The sequence below is a fragment of the Nilaparvata lugens genome, chromosome 9 (genome assembly GCF_014356525.2).
Source record: "Nilaparvata lugens isolate BPH chromosome 9, ASM1435652v1, whole genome shotgun sequence".
Lineage (NCBI taxonomy): Eukaryota > Metazoa > Arthropoda > Insecta > Hemiptera > Delphacidae > Nilaparvata > Nilaparvata lugens.
The window spans coordinates 25873810-25891842 of record NC_052512.1 but is presented as its reverse complement, the minus strand read 5'-3'; the positions used below and the strand labels follow the sequence as shown (position 1 = coordinate 25891842).

The 18033-nt window shown below is 33.0% G+C and overlaps 1 protein-coding gene across 5 annotated transcripts in view; it reads right to left on the bottom strand.

Annotated features, from left to right (window-relative positions):
* The window catches only part of LOC120353090, a 33162-nt gene that overhangs the window by 6625 nt on the left and 8504 nt on the right, over positions 1 to 18033 (bottom strand). For 4 of the 5 annotated variants that reach the window (XM_039435701.1, XM_039435706.1, XM_039435702.1 and 1 more), the window contains 2 exons: positions 15637 to 15738; positions 11300 to 11455 (listed from right to left, as the gene is read on the bottom strand). In XM_039435701.1, the coding sequence (XP_039291635.1) occupies positions 11300 to 11455; positions 15637 to 15738 (258 nt within the window). The remainder of the gene's footprint in view (positions 1 to 11299; positions 11456 to 15636; positions 15739 to 18033) is intronic. The other variant, XM_039435705.1, reaches the window with a different exon arrangement.

The following is an 18033-nucleotide window of genomic DNA, read 5'->3' as shown; positions in this document are numbered from 1 at the left end:
TAATAATAGTTATCCTTTTAATGTCCTTCAGTGAGTTTTCCCAGGGATGAGACCTAGTGCAATCGAATTTTTATATTATAAACCTACTATGTTCTGAATTTCGTGAGAATCGTTAGAGCTGTTTTCGAGATCTGGTGAAATACAAACATAGAAACATCCAAAAACAGAAATTGCTCGTTTAATAGTATAGGATATACAGAGTAGGTCATATGTTTTGGACATTGGACCCCTTCAATAAGTTGGAGACTGTTGTAGATATACTGGTAATACTGTAACTTTAAGGATAAGTTATTGGATGGTCGAATACTTTACCTCCTTTTTGATGTACAACTGAATTTCAACCCCTTATAATGGGGTGACTTAGGGGTTGTAACTCGAATATTTTAAATGTAAACATCCATTGTGTGGTACATCATTGTAAAGGCTTCTTTCATTCAAAACAAGAAGGGTGGCATCAATAAATATTGTTATGGATGAGACCTTTAGAGGGGCAGCAGACACAAGGGGATTCTGGAATCTTCCAGTGTGTTCCTGTCGACAGAGTTGTTGACCAATGGCAAACGCTTCCTAGATCTTCTGGTAATCAACACGGCAAAGGCAGGGGGGCTTCTAGATCATTCCCGTGAGTTCACGTCTTGGTGCAGGAAGTCATCGACCAATGACAAGCGCGTTCTGGAACCTTCTGCAATTAACATCACTGTGATTTGTCGGGTGTGTTCGGCACCTCCAGAACCCTCTCGAAAGTTCTGTTGCACATATAAATGGTGCAAGTTGCAGTCAGGAGCTGAGTTGACGGACTGAGTTGACAGTCATATCGGTCATTTCTTCTCATTGCAAGAGATTAGTGATAAAGTGACAATAGACTTACGTACTTGTTTAAACAGTCATTATTCTTGTTGACAGTTATTCTTAAACAGTTACTTATATTAGTTAAAGTAGGCTTGGTGATAATTCGCTGGTAGTTATAATTCGCTCCTTTGTGATAATTTATTAGGTAGTTATCAGTATATAGTTCACCGAACGAAGTGAGGTTTAAGATTCAAGTTGACGGTTTGGCATTTCTCTTAATGTTCAAATGTTTATATATTTATATGTTGCGCATTTACGGCGAAACGCGGTAATAGATTTTCATGAAATTTGACAGGTATGTTACTTTTTTAATTGCGCGTCGACGTATATACAAGGTTTTTGGAAATTTTGCATTTCAAGGATAATATAAAAGGAGAAAGGAGCCTCCTTCATACGCCAATATTAGAGTAAAAATCTGACTATAGAATTATTCATCATAAATCAGCTGACAAGTGATTACACAGATGTGTGGAGAAGCCAGTCTATTACCGTAGAACCGGCTAACTTGGGACATTAGTCTAACTTGGGACAGTTTAACCCCTTCCCTCCAATTCCAACTTACCAGCTGTCTGTGCAATTCATTCCGAGTTCTGGCATTGTGGATTTGTTGGGAACACATCATTGAAAATATTTAATGGAGTTTTGAACATTTGATTATCAGCTTACATACTTTTTTAACAGTCATAACAATCTACTATTATTGTAACCTAGAAATTGAGCCTTTAATAACTTCTATTGTGAACACTCAATTATTACACACGATTATTTTATCAATTATTTAATTATTTTACAGTTAAAGTATTTTTATTATGAATATTAAACATATTATTTAAAATCTAATGTCCCAAGGTAGCCTTCAACCACTCAATTGTCTAATTACAGGCAAATCATATTGCTGTCCCAAGTTACCCAACCTCTGTGGGTAACTTGGGACACAATATTTTTTATTTTTTTTTTCAGAACAGGTTGGAATAATAATGAAATCGAATGTATATATTTGAAGTATTATTAAAGACCTGAGTTCTGAGCACAGGAGAAATAAACTATTGAAATAATAATGGAACTGAATTTCAATGCTAAGTTGAAAACTGTCCCATGTTAGCCGGTTTGACGGTACTGTATTTGTATAAGGTCTATAGTTTCAATCGAAGAGATTAAAGAGGTATGCATCTCAAGCTGGGTTTACACCGAAGTTATTAACAAAATGGTTATTATCTTAATCCTTATAGATTCTATTAGATTGAATGGAAGTTGACAAACACATATGTTCATCATGTGTATGATAAGTTATGTTCAATCTAATATGATCTAAAAGGATTGAATTATTAACATTTTTTTAATAAATTTGGTCTAATCGCAGCTTTAGGGTCTTTGGTTTCAATATTTTGTTTTCCAGTCCGTGGTATTATTATGCGTGCCCATCAGTATCAATATTCTCACATTCGAAAAAACTAATTTAATAGGTGAATAAAAATAAACATATGAACTAAATAATGATGGAGAAATTATAATATTTTTGATTCTAAAAAAATAATTTTCATCAAATAGAAAGATCATCACGGAACTGGATGAATTATATCATATGGAATACAAATTCAAATGGGAACTGAGTTTGTTAGGCTAACATTTAAAACAGTTGACATCTGGTACTTGCGGATGAGAATACTGCGTGAGGTCTACTGTTCACAGAACTACTAGTTGTTTCTAGTTTACCTCCGTGTGTTATAGTGTTGTAAGTAATAAAATCTAATCAGTATAAATCGCCTCAAGTGTTTTAGTATTCATATGCTCTATGGTACTTGTATCCAAAATGGCGGCTGATTGAAGTTTAAGTTTTCACTTGAAACTTCAATCAGCCGCCATTTTGGATAGAAATAAGTTTCATATAGAACATTTTCATTGATGTCATCATTATTGTTTTAAAAAGGGCCTTCAAAATTATGTACCTACCACACAATGGGTGTTTACATTTTAAATATTTGAGTTACAACCCTTCATTTCTTTAAAAACTAAAACTTCAATCAGCTGCCACTTTGGATACCGTAGGCTAGAGATATCATAGAACATTTTTATTGATGCCATCTTTCTTGTTTTAAAAAGGTCACACAATGGGTGTTTACATTTTAAATATTCCACTTACAACTCCTAAGTCACCCCCTCATGAGGGGTTAAAATTCAGTTGTGCATCAAAAGGTGTAGTATTCGACCGGTAACTTATCCTGAAAGTTACAGTATTATATATACAGTATTATATATTACAGTATTATAGATAGGAGACTACAAAATATAGTATTTTAAGTGTCCAAAACTCAGCGGTTATCCTTATAGCTGTCATTTTGTTTTTTTCACTTGGGAATTTTTATCTCAACAACGAAATGTTGTATTGATTGAAAATTTGGCATGAATTCTTATGCTATAAAGACTAAACTTTAAAAAATAAAATAAAAAAAATTTGATGTAGATTTTCAAAGTGGCAGCCATTTTAAATTTTTGATGGTAAATTTCACGAAACCCGTTCATTTTACAGAAAATTTACAAGAGACAAAAAAGTTAGCAACTTTTATTAGGATTCCAAGGATACCTCATTTACCAAGATTGGTAAGAGAATAAAAGAGAAATTGGTTCTTTTCTTACTGCATGCATGATCACTTTTCATCATTTAAACATCAATATTACATTTTTTACTCTAATTGTATTTAAGATGAAGCTTTGAAACTTGTTATGGCTCCATATGGCCATCCAGCTGATTTTACAATGCTTTTCGGATGATCTTGTTTGCTCATAGTCATGCACAAAAAACAAAATGGCAGCTATAAGGATAACCGCTGAGTTTTGGACACTTAAAATACTATATTTTGTAGTCTCCTATCATCCAGGAACAATACCCTGAAATTTTCGACACTACTTCTGAAATACTCTGTTTATAGGCTGCTCACCTTGTAGGCTATATATGGTACTTTTGAATCTTACATGCATTTTCAATAAGTAGAGTAAAAAGTGTTGGAATATTTTATCAATAAGTTTTTAGTTCGTCAACTGCAATAGGAGAGATGATTTCAATTAAATCTTGATTGTTTGATTTCCGTTGTGTTTACCTTTCATTTATATTACAAAAGAGACTTTGCCTGCAGCAGCCTATCTTTTGGAAAATGGAACAATGTAGAAAATAACTAATAGTAATATTTTATTACAACATTATATTATAATGTGATGTAGCATCCATGATACTGAGAATCTGTGAGAGTTTTCTAATGATGATTAAAAGAATTATATTATAGAGATAATGGAATACATTTCGCTAATTATCAATACAATTCATAGAAATGAAAGCTAGGTACCCATGCATATATATTGTAAGATCCAAGATTTGTTATCTTCGGTCATTCAAATCTTGAATATTGTTCTAAAGCTATCTAAATGATTCGACCTGCAGCTGATTTTTTTTCATTTCTAGCATGATTTACTCGATTTTATGTCACAGCACTCTCATCTCTGGAGATCGTTTATTTAATAAATTGCCCCTCGAGTTTAGAAACATGAGGAACACAGAATAAAAAAAACTCTACATACATTGCGATGCTTAACCCTTTTTATGACGTTGAAGAGTTTTTTCAACTGCTTGAATCCAGCTTAGACCTGCAATGCTCTACAACCACTGAAACCATATACCATAGGCATACTATCATACATTAGCTTATGACTTGGACTCTTTTATGAGTGTTGGTGTTCTGATCTTTTTACGTGATCTTATGCATCATAAGATGTTCATGGATCAAGAAAGATATCTATGCATCTATCTAAACAGTTGCCGTGCTACCAATTTTTCCTTAAACGGTTGGAATAGCATTTAACACCTATCAACCTAAGAATAGTTGTCGGCTCCAATAAAATAGATTCTTGATAAACTGTGAATGGATCTATTGCCTATGAATGAGAAATCCAGTTTTCAGAGCAAATTAACTTATAATCTTCAGATGAAAATACACAAAATACAGAAAGAGAAAATATCTTAAGACTAATTATTTCAAGTAACTACGAACTAAAATACTTATCTAGTTTACAGTTGAAACATAGTGGCTATTGGCTTGACTATACAAACAGCAAATTATGCACAAAAATTTATATAAAACTCAATTTAAAACATTAATAAATTCACTTAAACAGACAATAATTCAGAGCACAAAATTACACAAGCAACAGCCAGCCATGTTTTTAGAAGAAGGGCTGAACAGGAAAAAAACATAAGTTGCCAGTCACGAAAACAACGCCCTGTTCAATATCGATCTCCACAGACACGTCATCAAAAAATTATAACTTATAAGTTTAGAATTCACATTCTACATCTGTTCTCAATAAAACTTTATTTTGAAAATGTTATTTTAAATTTTTATATATATCTCGATTTAAATAAACCATTTATTTAGTAATTTGTTAACCCTGCCTCGGTGACACCATGGAACAATGCAACAAACATTTACGATAAAAAATTCTCCGTCAAAAAATTTGTCCGTCTATTGATAACTCTGACATTTATTATAAAGTTCCATAGATCTCGAATTGAAGATTCGATTCCAATGTGAGAAGAAAAATGTAATATTACAAATACCCCCCTCTTGACATAAAAAAATTGTACTGTTTGAAAATTCAAAGAAAAAATTTACATTGACCCTAATGAAAATTGTTGAAATTTAAATTCGAGAACAGTAACAATTTTTTCTAGAAAAACATTACATGTCATCCAATAATTGAAAATTATTATAAAAATTCATCAATAGCGTTTGTTATATGTTTCCAAACAATATCTCAAAATATAGAATATCAATATTACTTTTGATTTAGCTTTATAATTTAAAGAAAAATATCTCAACAGAAAGTTTAATATGTAAAGAATAGTTTTTTGAAATTGCACATAAATTTAATAGATAGAAAAATTTAATTTTTATTGCATAAAAAAAATTTAGTATGTTGAATGAAAAATTTATTATTATTATTATTTTTTTTTTAAATGAATTGATGAATTGTTACATTTAATTTTCACATAAAATTTCAATAAATCAAAAAATGTTCATTTCTTTCACTATTGACGCGGTTGATTTTATTGATGCACATTTTGGAAAACAGTCCGTTAAGGCACTCAGTATGATTTTCAGTTAAGTGTGACTCCAATGTGATGACGTTAAGTGTTGGGCTGATCTGGATGCACGTAGTGTTGAGCTGATACTTGTAGTCGACTGATGCATATCAAACTCGATACAGGTGACATCTCAGTTAGCATTGCTTCATGTTTGTAGTAGACGGCTGCATTCCAAATTCAATACAGAGTCACATAAATTTTGTATCATATTTGTAATTATACAATGTACATTTCAGGCTTGAAATGACAATGTAATTCGTTTTTTGGAAAAGAGATGGACGCTGCATACAGGATTAATTTAGGTAAGGTTTGGTTTTTTGATATTTTCAGCTTTCAAGGTTTAGAGTTCTGCATACAGGAATAATTTAGGAGAGGATTTTTTGAATCAATTCTTTCATGATACTGTGACTGTTCTTCTGAATTCCAAGTTGTGAATGTGAACATGGATGGCAATTACCTCCAGGTAATGCAGTAGTGTTGAAGTTTGAGATACAGAGTCAGCAATAAGCATTGGCATTGCTATTGGTGTATGCTTTGGTGTCGGCTTTGGCATCGGCGTTGATATTGGCATTGGCATCAGCATTGGCGCAGGCATTGGCGTAGCTATTGGCATTGATTTTTGTTGTTGGCATTGGCGCAGATTTTGGCATTGGCGTAGCTATTGGCATTGATTTTTGTTGTTGGCATCAGCATTGGCGCAGATTTTGGCATCAGCATTGGCACAGATTTTGGCATTGGCGTAGCTATTGGCATTGGCGCAGGCATTGGCATTGATTTTTGTTGTTGGCATCAGCATTGGCGCAGATTTTGGCATCAGCATTGGCGCAGATATTGGCTTGGCGCAGGCATCGGCGTAGATATTGGCGTTGACATCAGCACAGGCATCGGCGTAGATTTTGGCGTAGTTATTGGTGTTGATATTGGTGTTGACATTAGCGTAGTTATTGGTGTAGGCCGCAGCGTAGATTTAGGCGTAGATATTGGCGTAGTTATGTCACACTAGTTTGAAAATCACCCAAATGTTCTTAACACTCTTCATGGCGTTCACTTGTTACTGATTTCGAGATTCACATGATAACTATTTCAATGTTAATGTCTGTGCTGTACCTGTTATCTTAAAATGCTTATAAACTAAAAAGAAAAACTTGATTAGGCTATCAATACAATCTAATACACATAAAAATTATTTTAAGTATCTATGAAATTGAAATTTGTTAACATCTTATTATACAGTCAGCAATACATAAATTGTGAAATATGGACATATCAATGATAAATTTAAAAAAAAATCATTCATTTTCATCTATTCACTGTTCAAATATCAAATTTTAATCCATTCTTCAAAATAGAAATAGAATTTCATAACACCCTGTATCATTATCAAAATTGTAAAAAACATCATATCATCACAACAAAATTTAATTTCAATACATATTTCAATAATTTCAGACAATTGGTCTTCTATTCACAATCATTTCATAATATATCTGCATTTCATTATCATTTAGTATAACATTTCATTTATAGCATGTTCATTTCACATTTATGATTTATCATTCAGGGTTTCAAAATTATTTAGTTTTAATTTTGTTCAAAAATTGTATAAAAAGCAAATTATTTAATATTATTAATCATCGTTTGTTGGATACTATAGTTTATTTCGACTCTTCAATGTTCTAAACACAAACTACATTTCATGACAAAACTTTACTATCAATCATTAAACAAGAAACCATTCAAAACATCAATAATATTTTGCTTCAAAGGCAAACAATATTCATAAGTAATCTGCATCTATGGCAATCAACATTATTAATCATTATTTTGCATCTATGGCAATCAACATTATTAATCAACACAAAAAATATTATCTCATTACTGCCTCTCTAAGTCATAACCTCTGTTATTCCTTCTTTAGGCAATAATGGGTTTCCATCTCAAAAAACAATCACATACCAGCAAAATTCTAATCAACAAACCCCACTAAAAATTCTACATACACTCCAGCATCCATTTCAAACGATAATCAATCATATCAAAATTTATAGAACAAACCGTTTTAAAATTTGAAAAAAAAAATATCAATTACAAAACACTTTAGAAAAATTTTAGCCTTTAACTCATTTCAATTGATAATATAACACAACGTTTTAAATTAAACCAATTATTTTTTAAAATAATTTAAAATTTAAAGACTGTATAATAAGTATAAACATTTCAAGATTATAATACAAAGACGATCAAGATGAATACTGGGTAAATAAGTTCCCTAAAAAAATACAAACAAGAGAAAAAGAAAACTGGGTAAATAAATTCCCTAAAACAATACAAAGAAGAGAAAGATTAATTAGAGCCTATCCTACATGTCAGTACTGAACTTTCATGAGGAAGTATATTTAATAAAATATACTACTATGGAATTTTGTAAATTCCAAGTATGACTCTAATTTGTTATAATTGTGAGCTATCACTCCCACAAAAACAACTGGTGAAGGAAAAAATATGTTGACTATTGTGACTGGGTGGAAAGTTCCTAGATGTCTGTAAGGCAATGTGATAGCAGACTCTAGTATCGGACCACAAAAACAAAAGTATGCAAAAGGTTTTACAAACATTTGTTGTTGCAGTCATAAGGTTTTTATATCGCAAACAAGTAGGTCAGATAATCGAGTCCAGCCATATGTGGTTCACGCCCACACCTCTAAAAAAATCACACCTACTTGTCTACCAAAAATCCAAAGTATTGGACAGCAAAGAAAAAATAAAATGCAAAATGGGTTAAAAGCCCAGAAGAAAACTATAACCTAATTACATATGGCTTATGGCACAATATGCAATGAAAGATGAGAACATGGGACATAATTGCTCTGAAAAACCTAATTACCTAATATAATACCTGACAAAAAATAGACATGATTAAAATATGTAATACATGATGAAAAAATATACCGCAAGCAAACAATTATTTACACAACAATGGATAGATTTTAGAAAAGTTAAGTTTTATCAACAATTAAAGATTAGGAAAATAAGCTACTATTTCAACTTCTAATATTATTTCAGAAAAAATACAAATTTAAATGACTATGGACAAGATTGGTTAAGATATGCATCATAGAAGAAATTTACTGAATATTACACAAAGACAGGAAAGAATCGAAAATTGAAAAGATTAAGGGCCAAGAAAATAGGCTACAGGAAAGAAAAAAGATACAATTATGGACTCTTACCATACGTAGTATTTACGGTCATTGCTATTCTGAATCCCGGTATGACACAGGATTCCTAATCATTGTGTGTTGGGGAACACCCTTTCATCATGTGATTCATTGTCATCATCTTGTAAATAAGCAACTTGAAACAACCTTTGAATACTAATACATCAATGGAAACTTTGCGTTTTGTTTTCTTCAATAGCATGATTTTCTTCATGGGTTCATTTGTTTTAACAAAGCAATTTTGCTCACAAAAGTCAATCATGCTCACTTGAGAATGCATTGCATACACCTTTTCAATTCTCAGTTGAAAGTTGAACTCATCAACTTGACTCAAAGCAACATTCATTTTGTTCACATTGTTCCTAACCTCCACAGAAACCTGTCTCATGTAATCATTCATTTTATTTACTGTTTTCCTAACTTTCGATGTAGTAATCTGATCCATAGAAACATTCGATTTGTTTACTGTTTTCCTAACCTTCAATGTAGCAATAGTACTTTCTTGATAGTTGACTTTCAGTGAAGACAACTCCCTACCTACTTCTTTACTCAATTCTACTGTCTCACTATGGTTGACTTTTCCAACAACAGTAACTAGGCCTACATTTTCAGAAACTTGAATGAGTTGATCTTGTAACTTAACACTACTATCATCCTGCTTCAATTTGTTTTCATCTTCATCTTCATCTTTCAATGTTTCATGTGCACTTTTCAATAGAAGGTTTATACTAACCTGCTCTAGTCTTATATTAGTACATTCTTGCTTCATATCATCAAACCTAGCATTAAACTTAGCATTTTGCTCATCAAATCTAGCATTTTGTTCATCAAATCTAGCATTTTGCTCATCAAATCTAGCATTAAACTTAGCATTTTGCTCATCAAATCTAGCATCTAGCTTATCAAACCTTTGTGTTAAGAATGCTATAAGATTCAGATCATTTTTAATGTTTGCCATTTTGCAATATGCACTGATCTCTCTTGATCTCTCTTGAACCGACTTCCCATTCAGCAACAAACCATTCATAACCTATCAAGAAATCTATCTACTAATAATTTCTATAACCAGGGATTTCATGGTGTACCATTTGGGACATATTTATTTTGTAATTCGGTCCCACCAGGGGTACCATTTGCCGTGCTACCAATTTTTCCTTAAACGGTTGGAATAGCATTTAACACCTATCAACCTAAGAATAGTTGTCGGCTCCAATAAAATAGATTCTTGATAAACTGTGAATGGATCTATTGCCTATGAATGAGAAATCCAGTTTTCAGAGCAAATTAACTTATAATCTTCAGATGAAAATACACAAAATACAGAAAGAGAAAATATCTTAAGACTAATTATTTCAAGTAACTACGAACTAAAATACTTATCTAGTTTACAGTTGAAACATAGTGGCTATTGGCTTGACTATACAAACAGCAAATTATGCACAAAAATTTATATAAAACTCAATTTAAAACATTAATAAATTCACTTAAACAGACAATAATTCAGAGCACAAAATTACACAAGCAACAGCCAGCCATGTTTTTAGAAGAAGGGCTGAACAGGAAAAAAACATAAGTTGCCAGTCACGAAAACAACGCCCTGTTCAATATCGATCTCCACAGACACGTCATCAAAAAATTATAACTTATAAGTTTAGAATTCACATTCTACATCTGTTCTCAATAAAACTTTATTTTGAAAATGTTATTTTAAATTTTTATATATATCTCGATTTAAATAAACCATTTATTTAGTAATTTGTTAACCCTGCCTCGGTAACACCATGGAACAATGCAACAAACATTTACGATAAAAAATTCTCCGTCAAAAAATTTGTCCGTCTATTGATAACTCTGACATTTATTATAAAGTTCCATAGATCTCGAATTGAAGATTCGATTCCAATGTGAGAAGAAAAATGTAATATTACACAGTATTAATAGTCAGTAGTCGGCAGTAAATCGGTTTGAGTCAACAAAAATTGGCTTGAAATTTGGAACATATATGACCTATACCATGGAATATATTCTATGCTATTTACTTCCTATTACTATATATCCTATACTTCTTATGCTATTTTTTCTCTATGAATTTACTTACATCTTTGAATGACATATAGTTAGGAGTGTATATTCCATAGGGTCTTATTTCGATATCCATATTAGCCCTCGTCATCATGACATGTAGAGTCTGTTTGAACCAATAAGGTTTATCGGTCCAAGGAAGCTCGGCCAATGTGCGGCGTAACACCTCGTTCTAAAAATGAAACAGTAACTGATTATAACAGATAGAGGCTGAAAATAAAACAGTGATAATTTAATCCATCATGACATACAGAGGCTAAGAATAAAACAGTAACAAATCAATCCATCATGACATACAGAGGCTGATAGTAGAACAGAAAAAAATTAAATCCATCATGACATACAGTAGCTGATAATAAAACAGAAAAAATTCAATCCATCATGACATACAGAGGCTAAGAATAAAACATTAGTAATTCAATTTATCATTTACATATTTTATAATTGTATAAATCTATTATAGTGAGGTCCACGTTATAATGACAGTATTTGATCAACTTTGGTTTTGCTATCCTTGTCTATCATTCGACAAAGCCGGTGGTACTATCCTTTTCTAGGTCCACAACGGTGCCAATTATGTTTTTGACAGTGTAGAAATATGATTAATTAATGCAGAAAATCGGCATCACCATTCTTCTATCTTTATCCACTGTCATTATAACGTGGACCTCACTATAGTCATTTAAATCCATTATTGAATGCTTGAAGGAAAGTGAGGGTATATAGTGTGCCACGCAACACCTCGTTATAAAATATAGAATAGGAACATTTAATTCAGTAGAATTTACTTTATTGATATTATTAAATAATTCTTATTCAGTTGTTTTTTATGCAGTATTGATGTGTTGAGAACCTTTACAAAGAATAAACATAGAGAAAAGATAGCATAAGAGGATATCCCATGGTATGCGGCGTTCATGTTGCAAATTTCACTGTTATCTGAAGCCGATAGTCCTAGTAGTTGTTTTTGGTGAAGCTATGTGACGCTGGTAGTCTCTCACACAGTGCCGTTCTAAAGGTGCGTACATATTTACGCGCCACGAACATGAGCAATTCACCTCTAATCAGCTGATGCCATCTTTTTATAACTGTATCTTACCGTTTCTGTAGGAATACAGATATAGTCAGCTGATTAAAAGTTAATTGCTCATGTTCGCCGTTCGCGGCGCGTATATCTGTACGCACCTTTAGAACGGCACTGTATGAGAGACTACCAGCGTCACATAGCTTCACCAAAAATAACTACTAGGACTATCGGCTTCAGTTAACAGTGAAATTTGCAACATGAACGCCCCATACCATGGGATATCTTCTTATGCTATTTTTTCTCTATGTTTATACTCTCACCCCCAAAAACAGTAAAAATAGACAGTAGCATAGCCACCTCTAATACAGAGAGGTATTAGAGGTGGCTATGACAGTAGTCTATCTATAGTATACAGAGTGGGTGAAAAGTCCAAGAAGTCTCATACACAAAGGCTATTTGACGGTGAGTGTGTTTGGGGATCCTACTCAAATTGAAAATACTACTTTACTATGACTTGAAAAATCTGGTCCGCCAACTTGGATCCGCCATATTGAATGCAACTTTATTTTTTTAAATAGGAAGGTGGTCATGCAATACATGGTTTCGATACGAAATTCCAAGAAAAAAAGAATGACGGGAACCGCATATCGATATCTCAAACCGTTTAGAAGATATTCACATTATTAAATCAATACTATTCAAAGTAGAAAGGAGAGAAAAAAAGTATGAGAACAGCTTAGTATCTCATAAAATATTGTGATTCCAAGGTGGGTGTGATTGGGGATCCCTCTCAAATTGAAAATACTACTTTACTATGACTTAAAAAAGGCCAAGTTTCTGGGTCTGATTGTGGATAGGGATTTATCATGGGCTCCTCATATTGATGCAGTTCTGGATAGGCTGTCTCGAGTCAACTTTCTGTTGTCGCGTTTAATGTGCTGTGTACCATTTGAATATGTAAAATCCACATATTTTGCACTGTTCCAGTCAGTTATGAGTTATGGTTTAATGTTCTGGGGCAATGCAACCAAGACTGGAGAGGTGCTGATAATGCAAAAGAGAGCAATAAGAATTATGAGTGGAGCTGGAAGAATTGCCCACTGTAAGCCACTTTTTCTTGAGCTTAGAATTCTGACAGTTGTAAATCTCTACATCTACAATAGCCTAGTTCACGCGTATAAAGGGAAGCATAAACATCAGCACAGAATCAACATACATGGACTCAATACCAGACGTAGACATGACATTGACGTTCCCTTTGTTCGACTTGAAAAACTGAGATCCAGTCATTTGATTATGAGTATACGACTCTTCAATAAATTACCCCTCAAGGTCAGGAAATTAAGCCTCAGAGAGTTCAAATGTGTAATGTATGGGTGGCTATGCAGTAATCCTTTTTATGAGGTCGATGAGTTTCTGCAGATGTCGGAACCAAACATAGAAATGAATTCTAAATTTTAAAAAACAATAAAACATCTCAATTTTTGACGTGATCTTATGCATCAATATGCCTATGGATCTAGAAATATATTCTATTCTATTCTATTCTATTCTATTGTCCGCCATCTTGGATCCGCCATTTTTAATACAACTTTATTTTTAAAATAGGAAGGTGGTCATATGATATATGATTTCGATGCGGAATTTCAAGAGAAAATGAATGGCGTAAACCGCATATCGATATCTCAAACCGTTCAGAAGATATTCGTCACATTATTAATTAATATCATGCATATCAGAAATGAAATACATAAATGTTACTGAACATTAATTGTAGAGATTTTCATGCTCATTCTTTTCCACTTAATTTTTTTTTTTGTTTAAATTGTATCTGAAGCCTGATAATTGGGAATCTAAACTCAAACTTTGCATAGATGGGACGGAGCTCCTGAAATTTTTACAGATATGAGACTTGTGGCGGTTGATAGAGCTTATCAATGACTATTTCAGGTATAAATTTAATCAAAATCGTTGGAGCCGTTTTCGAGAAAATCACGAAAACCCCTGTTTTTGACAACATTTTCTCCATTTTAGCCGCCATCTTGAATTGCATTTGATCGAAATTGTTCGTGTCAGATCCTTATATTGTAAGGATCTTAAGTTTCAAATTTCAAGTCATTCTGTTTATTGGGAGATGAGATATATCGTGTACACACACACACATGCCACAGACCAATACCCAAAAACCACTTTTTTGGACTCAGGGGACCTTGAAACGTATAGAAATTTAGAAATTGGGATACCTTAATTTTTTCGGAAAATATTGAAAACCTACCCTATAGAAATGGACACAAGATACGGCCAGACATCTGTGTAATGTATGCAATGAATATAATTACTTGAATACTTGTCAGATTATTGATAATGGATAACTCTATAGTCTGTATAACAAAGTCAATTATCCCGAGAATAAATTCTCAGCAGAGAGATATTCGTTATTGAGAGGTTGTTTTAATGTTTTATTCGAAAAAGTGAGTAATATTCGGTTGAATTTTGCATTTGTATAAAACATGATGTTCAATAAACGACTCACATCTATTCAAACAGTCGAAATTGGTGTCTGGTACACTACTTTTCAGTTTTAATCCTTGTCTGATAATTTTGAAAACTTCTAGAACTTCTTGATCTGACAGATTATTCTCCTCACGTTCGTCACAGCCATCATCATCACAGTCAGTTCAAAGAATTGAAATGTGTGACAAAAGCAAGAATGGGAAAGTCCAGTCGTACACCTGCCTGGTCTACAAACTACAAATGACAAGTTCTTGGAATTCAATTTCCAGTAACTTGCATTCAATTTCCGACGTATGTTTCAACCCCTATTGACTGTCTACCACACTATGTTCTTCCTACCTGAATTGCCATTATTTTTAGTCTATTGACCTTTCTGCTGAAACTAAACAATTCCTTGAAAATGACCTTCTGCTTCCTATACACACTACATTTTGTATGTTGAAGTCAAGAGAAAACTTTGTTGTTTAGAGGTCAGAAATTCGTTAAATAGAGTTAAATAAGCAGCGAAAACTCTAAAATGCCATGGGACCAGCAGGTAAAAATTCGTTGTGTAGAGGATTTCGTTAAGTGGAGGTTCGTTATAGAGAGGTTCGACTGTAGATGATATATATATAGTGATATCAGAAGGAATTCCTTTTCTTTTCATATTATCCTTAAAATGCAAAATTTCAAAAAAACGTTGTGTATACATTGACGCGCAGTTGAAAAAGGAATATTCCTGTTAAAACTCATCGAATCGTAATTGCGTTACATACAGACAGACAAATGCAAATCGAGTTGAAACATAGACCTCACTACGTTCGGTCAATTACCTGGTTGAATAAGCGTTGGCCATTATGATAGGTACTGAATGCAGACAGGTTTATAATAATGAAAAGCAAAGCATAGTGAGCTGCGGTCTTCAAACTTTTGGACTGCAAATAAAAGGCTATTAATCATTTCTAGTATTCAAATCCTCAAATAATTTCATCAATATAGCACTTGAATGTAAATTCATCTATCAACATTCATTATTTTTTGATAATATGATTCGTACATTTGTGAAATCACTTACCGTAGGCTACCTATCAAATAATATAGAATTCACTCAACAGTACCTAGTCAATAAACACAATTATTTGATAAATCTTTCTTCAGTTTATTCAATATAATAGATAAACACTACAGTGAGGTCCACGTTATGATGACACTATTTTTTAAATATTGGTGTTTTTATCCTTGTCTATCATTCGACAAAGCAGATAGTGCTATATCCTTTCCCAGATCTACAACGTTGCTGATAGACAGTATTTGTATTGAGTTGTCCTTGTCTATCATTCTTCAAAGCAGATAACGCTATCCTTTTCTACCTCCACAACAAGACTTTCAATAGTTTTTAGTTCCTCACATATTTCTATATGGTTTTTGAACGATTTGGCAACGGTGTGGACCTACAAACGGATAGAGCCATCTGCTCTTACAAACAAAGATGCGTAGCAATGTTAATCAAATACTGTAATTATAACGGGGACCTCACTATAGGGATTTTCTTCTACCGAACTCTGTATAATAGAGTTCTAATATAAGGAATAGCATTGCAAATTAATAAATAGAAATTTATCACCATCAAATTCATTGAACACAGACAACGTCAAGATTATACAGAGTGTCCCACCAAGGTTGTAACAGCCGTTGACCATACTCATGATAGCCGTTGAACTGGGTATTTATCACCATCAAATTCATTGAACACAGACAACGTCAAGTTTATACAGAGTGTCCCACCAAGGTTGTAACAGCCGTTGACCATACTCATGATAGCCGTTGAACTGGGTATTTATCACCATCAAATTCATTGAACACAGACAACGTCAAGTTTATACAGAGTGTCCCACCAAGGTTGTAACAGCCGTTGACCATACTCATGATAGCCGTTGAACTGGGTATCATGAAATGGTCGAAAGTTATTCTTCTTCGATATTCTTTGAACTATTCTTGAAACATCCAGCATCCCAGCTGCCCACCGGATCCTGGATTGAGGACTCTGCTCAAAATACTTTAGAATAAGATTCTCAAAAGCTTCAGAAATTAAGATGGGCCTCTCGTACCTTGAAACTGATCCTAGACCCTTACCATCTTGACATCTGTCAATCTTCCAAACGTGTTATGAGATAACAGCCGGTCAGGTTTTCGGTCAGGAAAACGTCTCCTTCATACTCTCTCTGCCTCTCTTGAATTGCATCCACACTCTCCATACACCAATAACATGTTCAAGTACTCAATCAAGATAAATTTCATGATAATGAACGCGAACACTTCTCTACTAGACGAAATTGATACATATCATGTCAATTAACTAGAAAGCACACTGAAAATAGGCTGAAACATACACTTATTGTTATTTTATTCAGGATTTATGGTACAGGAAATAATGCATGTTATTGAAAAAGTCATATCATTGTAGAATGTTGAAATGTTGATTGAAACTTGTGAATATTGTTAGAGATAAATCATGTGATTTCACCCTTTTAGGATCACCACTTGATGCATGCTGTTTGTGAATTTCCTCTTTTTGAAGGTGTTCATTCTATTTATTAGCAGTTTTGAACACTTTATCATGGAACTTACCTTTTCAAATTTATACTCATTTGAAAGCTTATGAAATGGAGAAGTTTTTGAAATTGAAACCCCACTATAATTACCCGGGGAAAAATCGGTTTGAAATTTGACTTTGAATTTGAAAAATAGCATTTTTTCAAGTTTAAGCCCTAATAAAAACTACAGAATATCTGATAACAGATAAAATTACATTAATCTTGTTTGAAATGATTTTCTCTTTCCAACAATACCCTTGAAATTAAAATTTGACCTGTAGTTTTCGAGTTATTGAGTATTTGATGACCGGAAGTAGACATATTCTGAAAATATCGAAAAATCTATATTTCTCGAAAACTAAGGTCGATAGGAGAAACGTTTACTGAACATTTTCTGTCAGAAATGTCGAGTAGAATCTATGGTCAACGGCTGTTACATAGGTACAACCTTGGTGGGACACCCTATAGCTAACAATTTAACACATCACACAATTCAGTCGAAAATTACATTTCATGACAATCAACATTTAAAATTATATGTCAATAACATGTCAAGTATATTGAACATGGTACATCAATTAAAATAGTAACCGCAATATACATTTGAGCTGCACCAAGGTTGTAACAGCCGTTGAC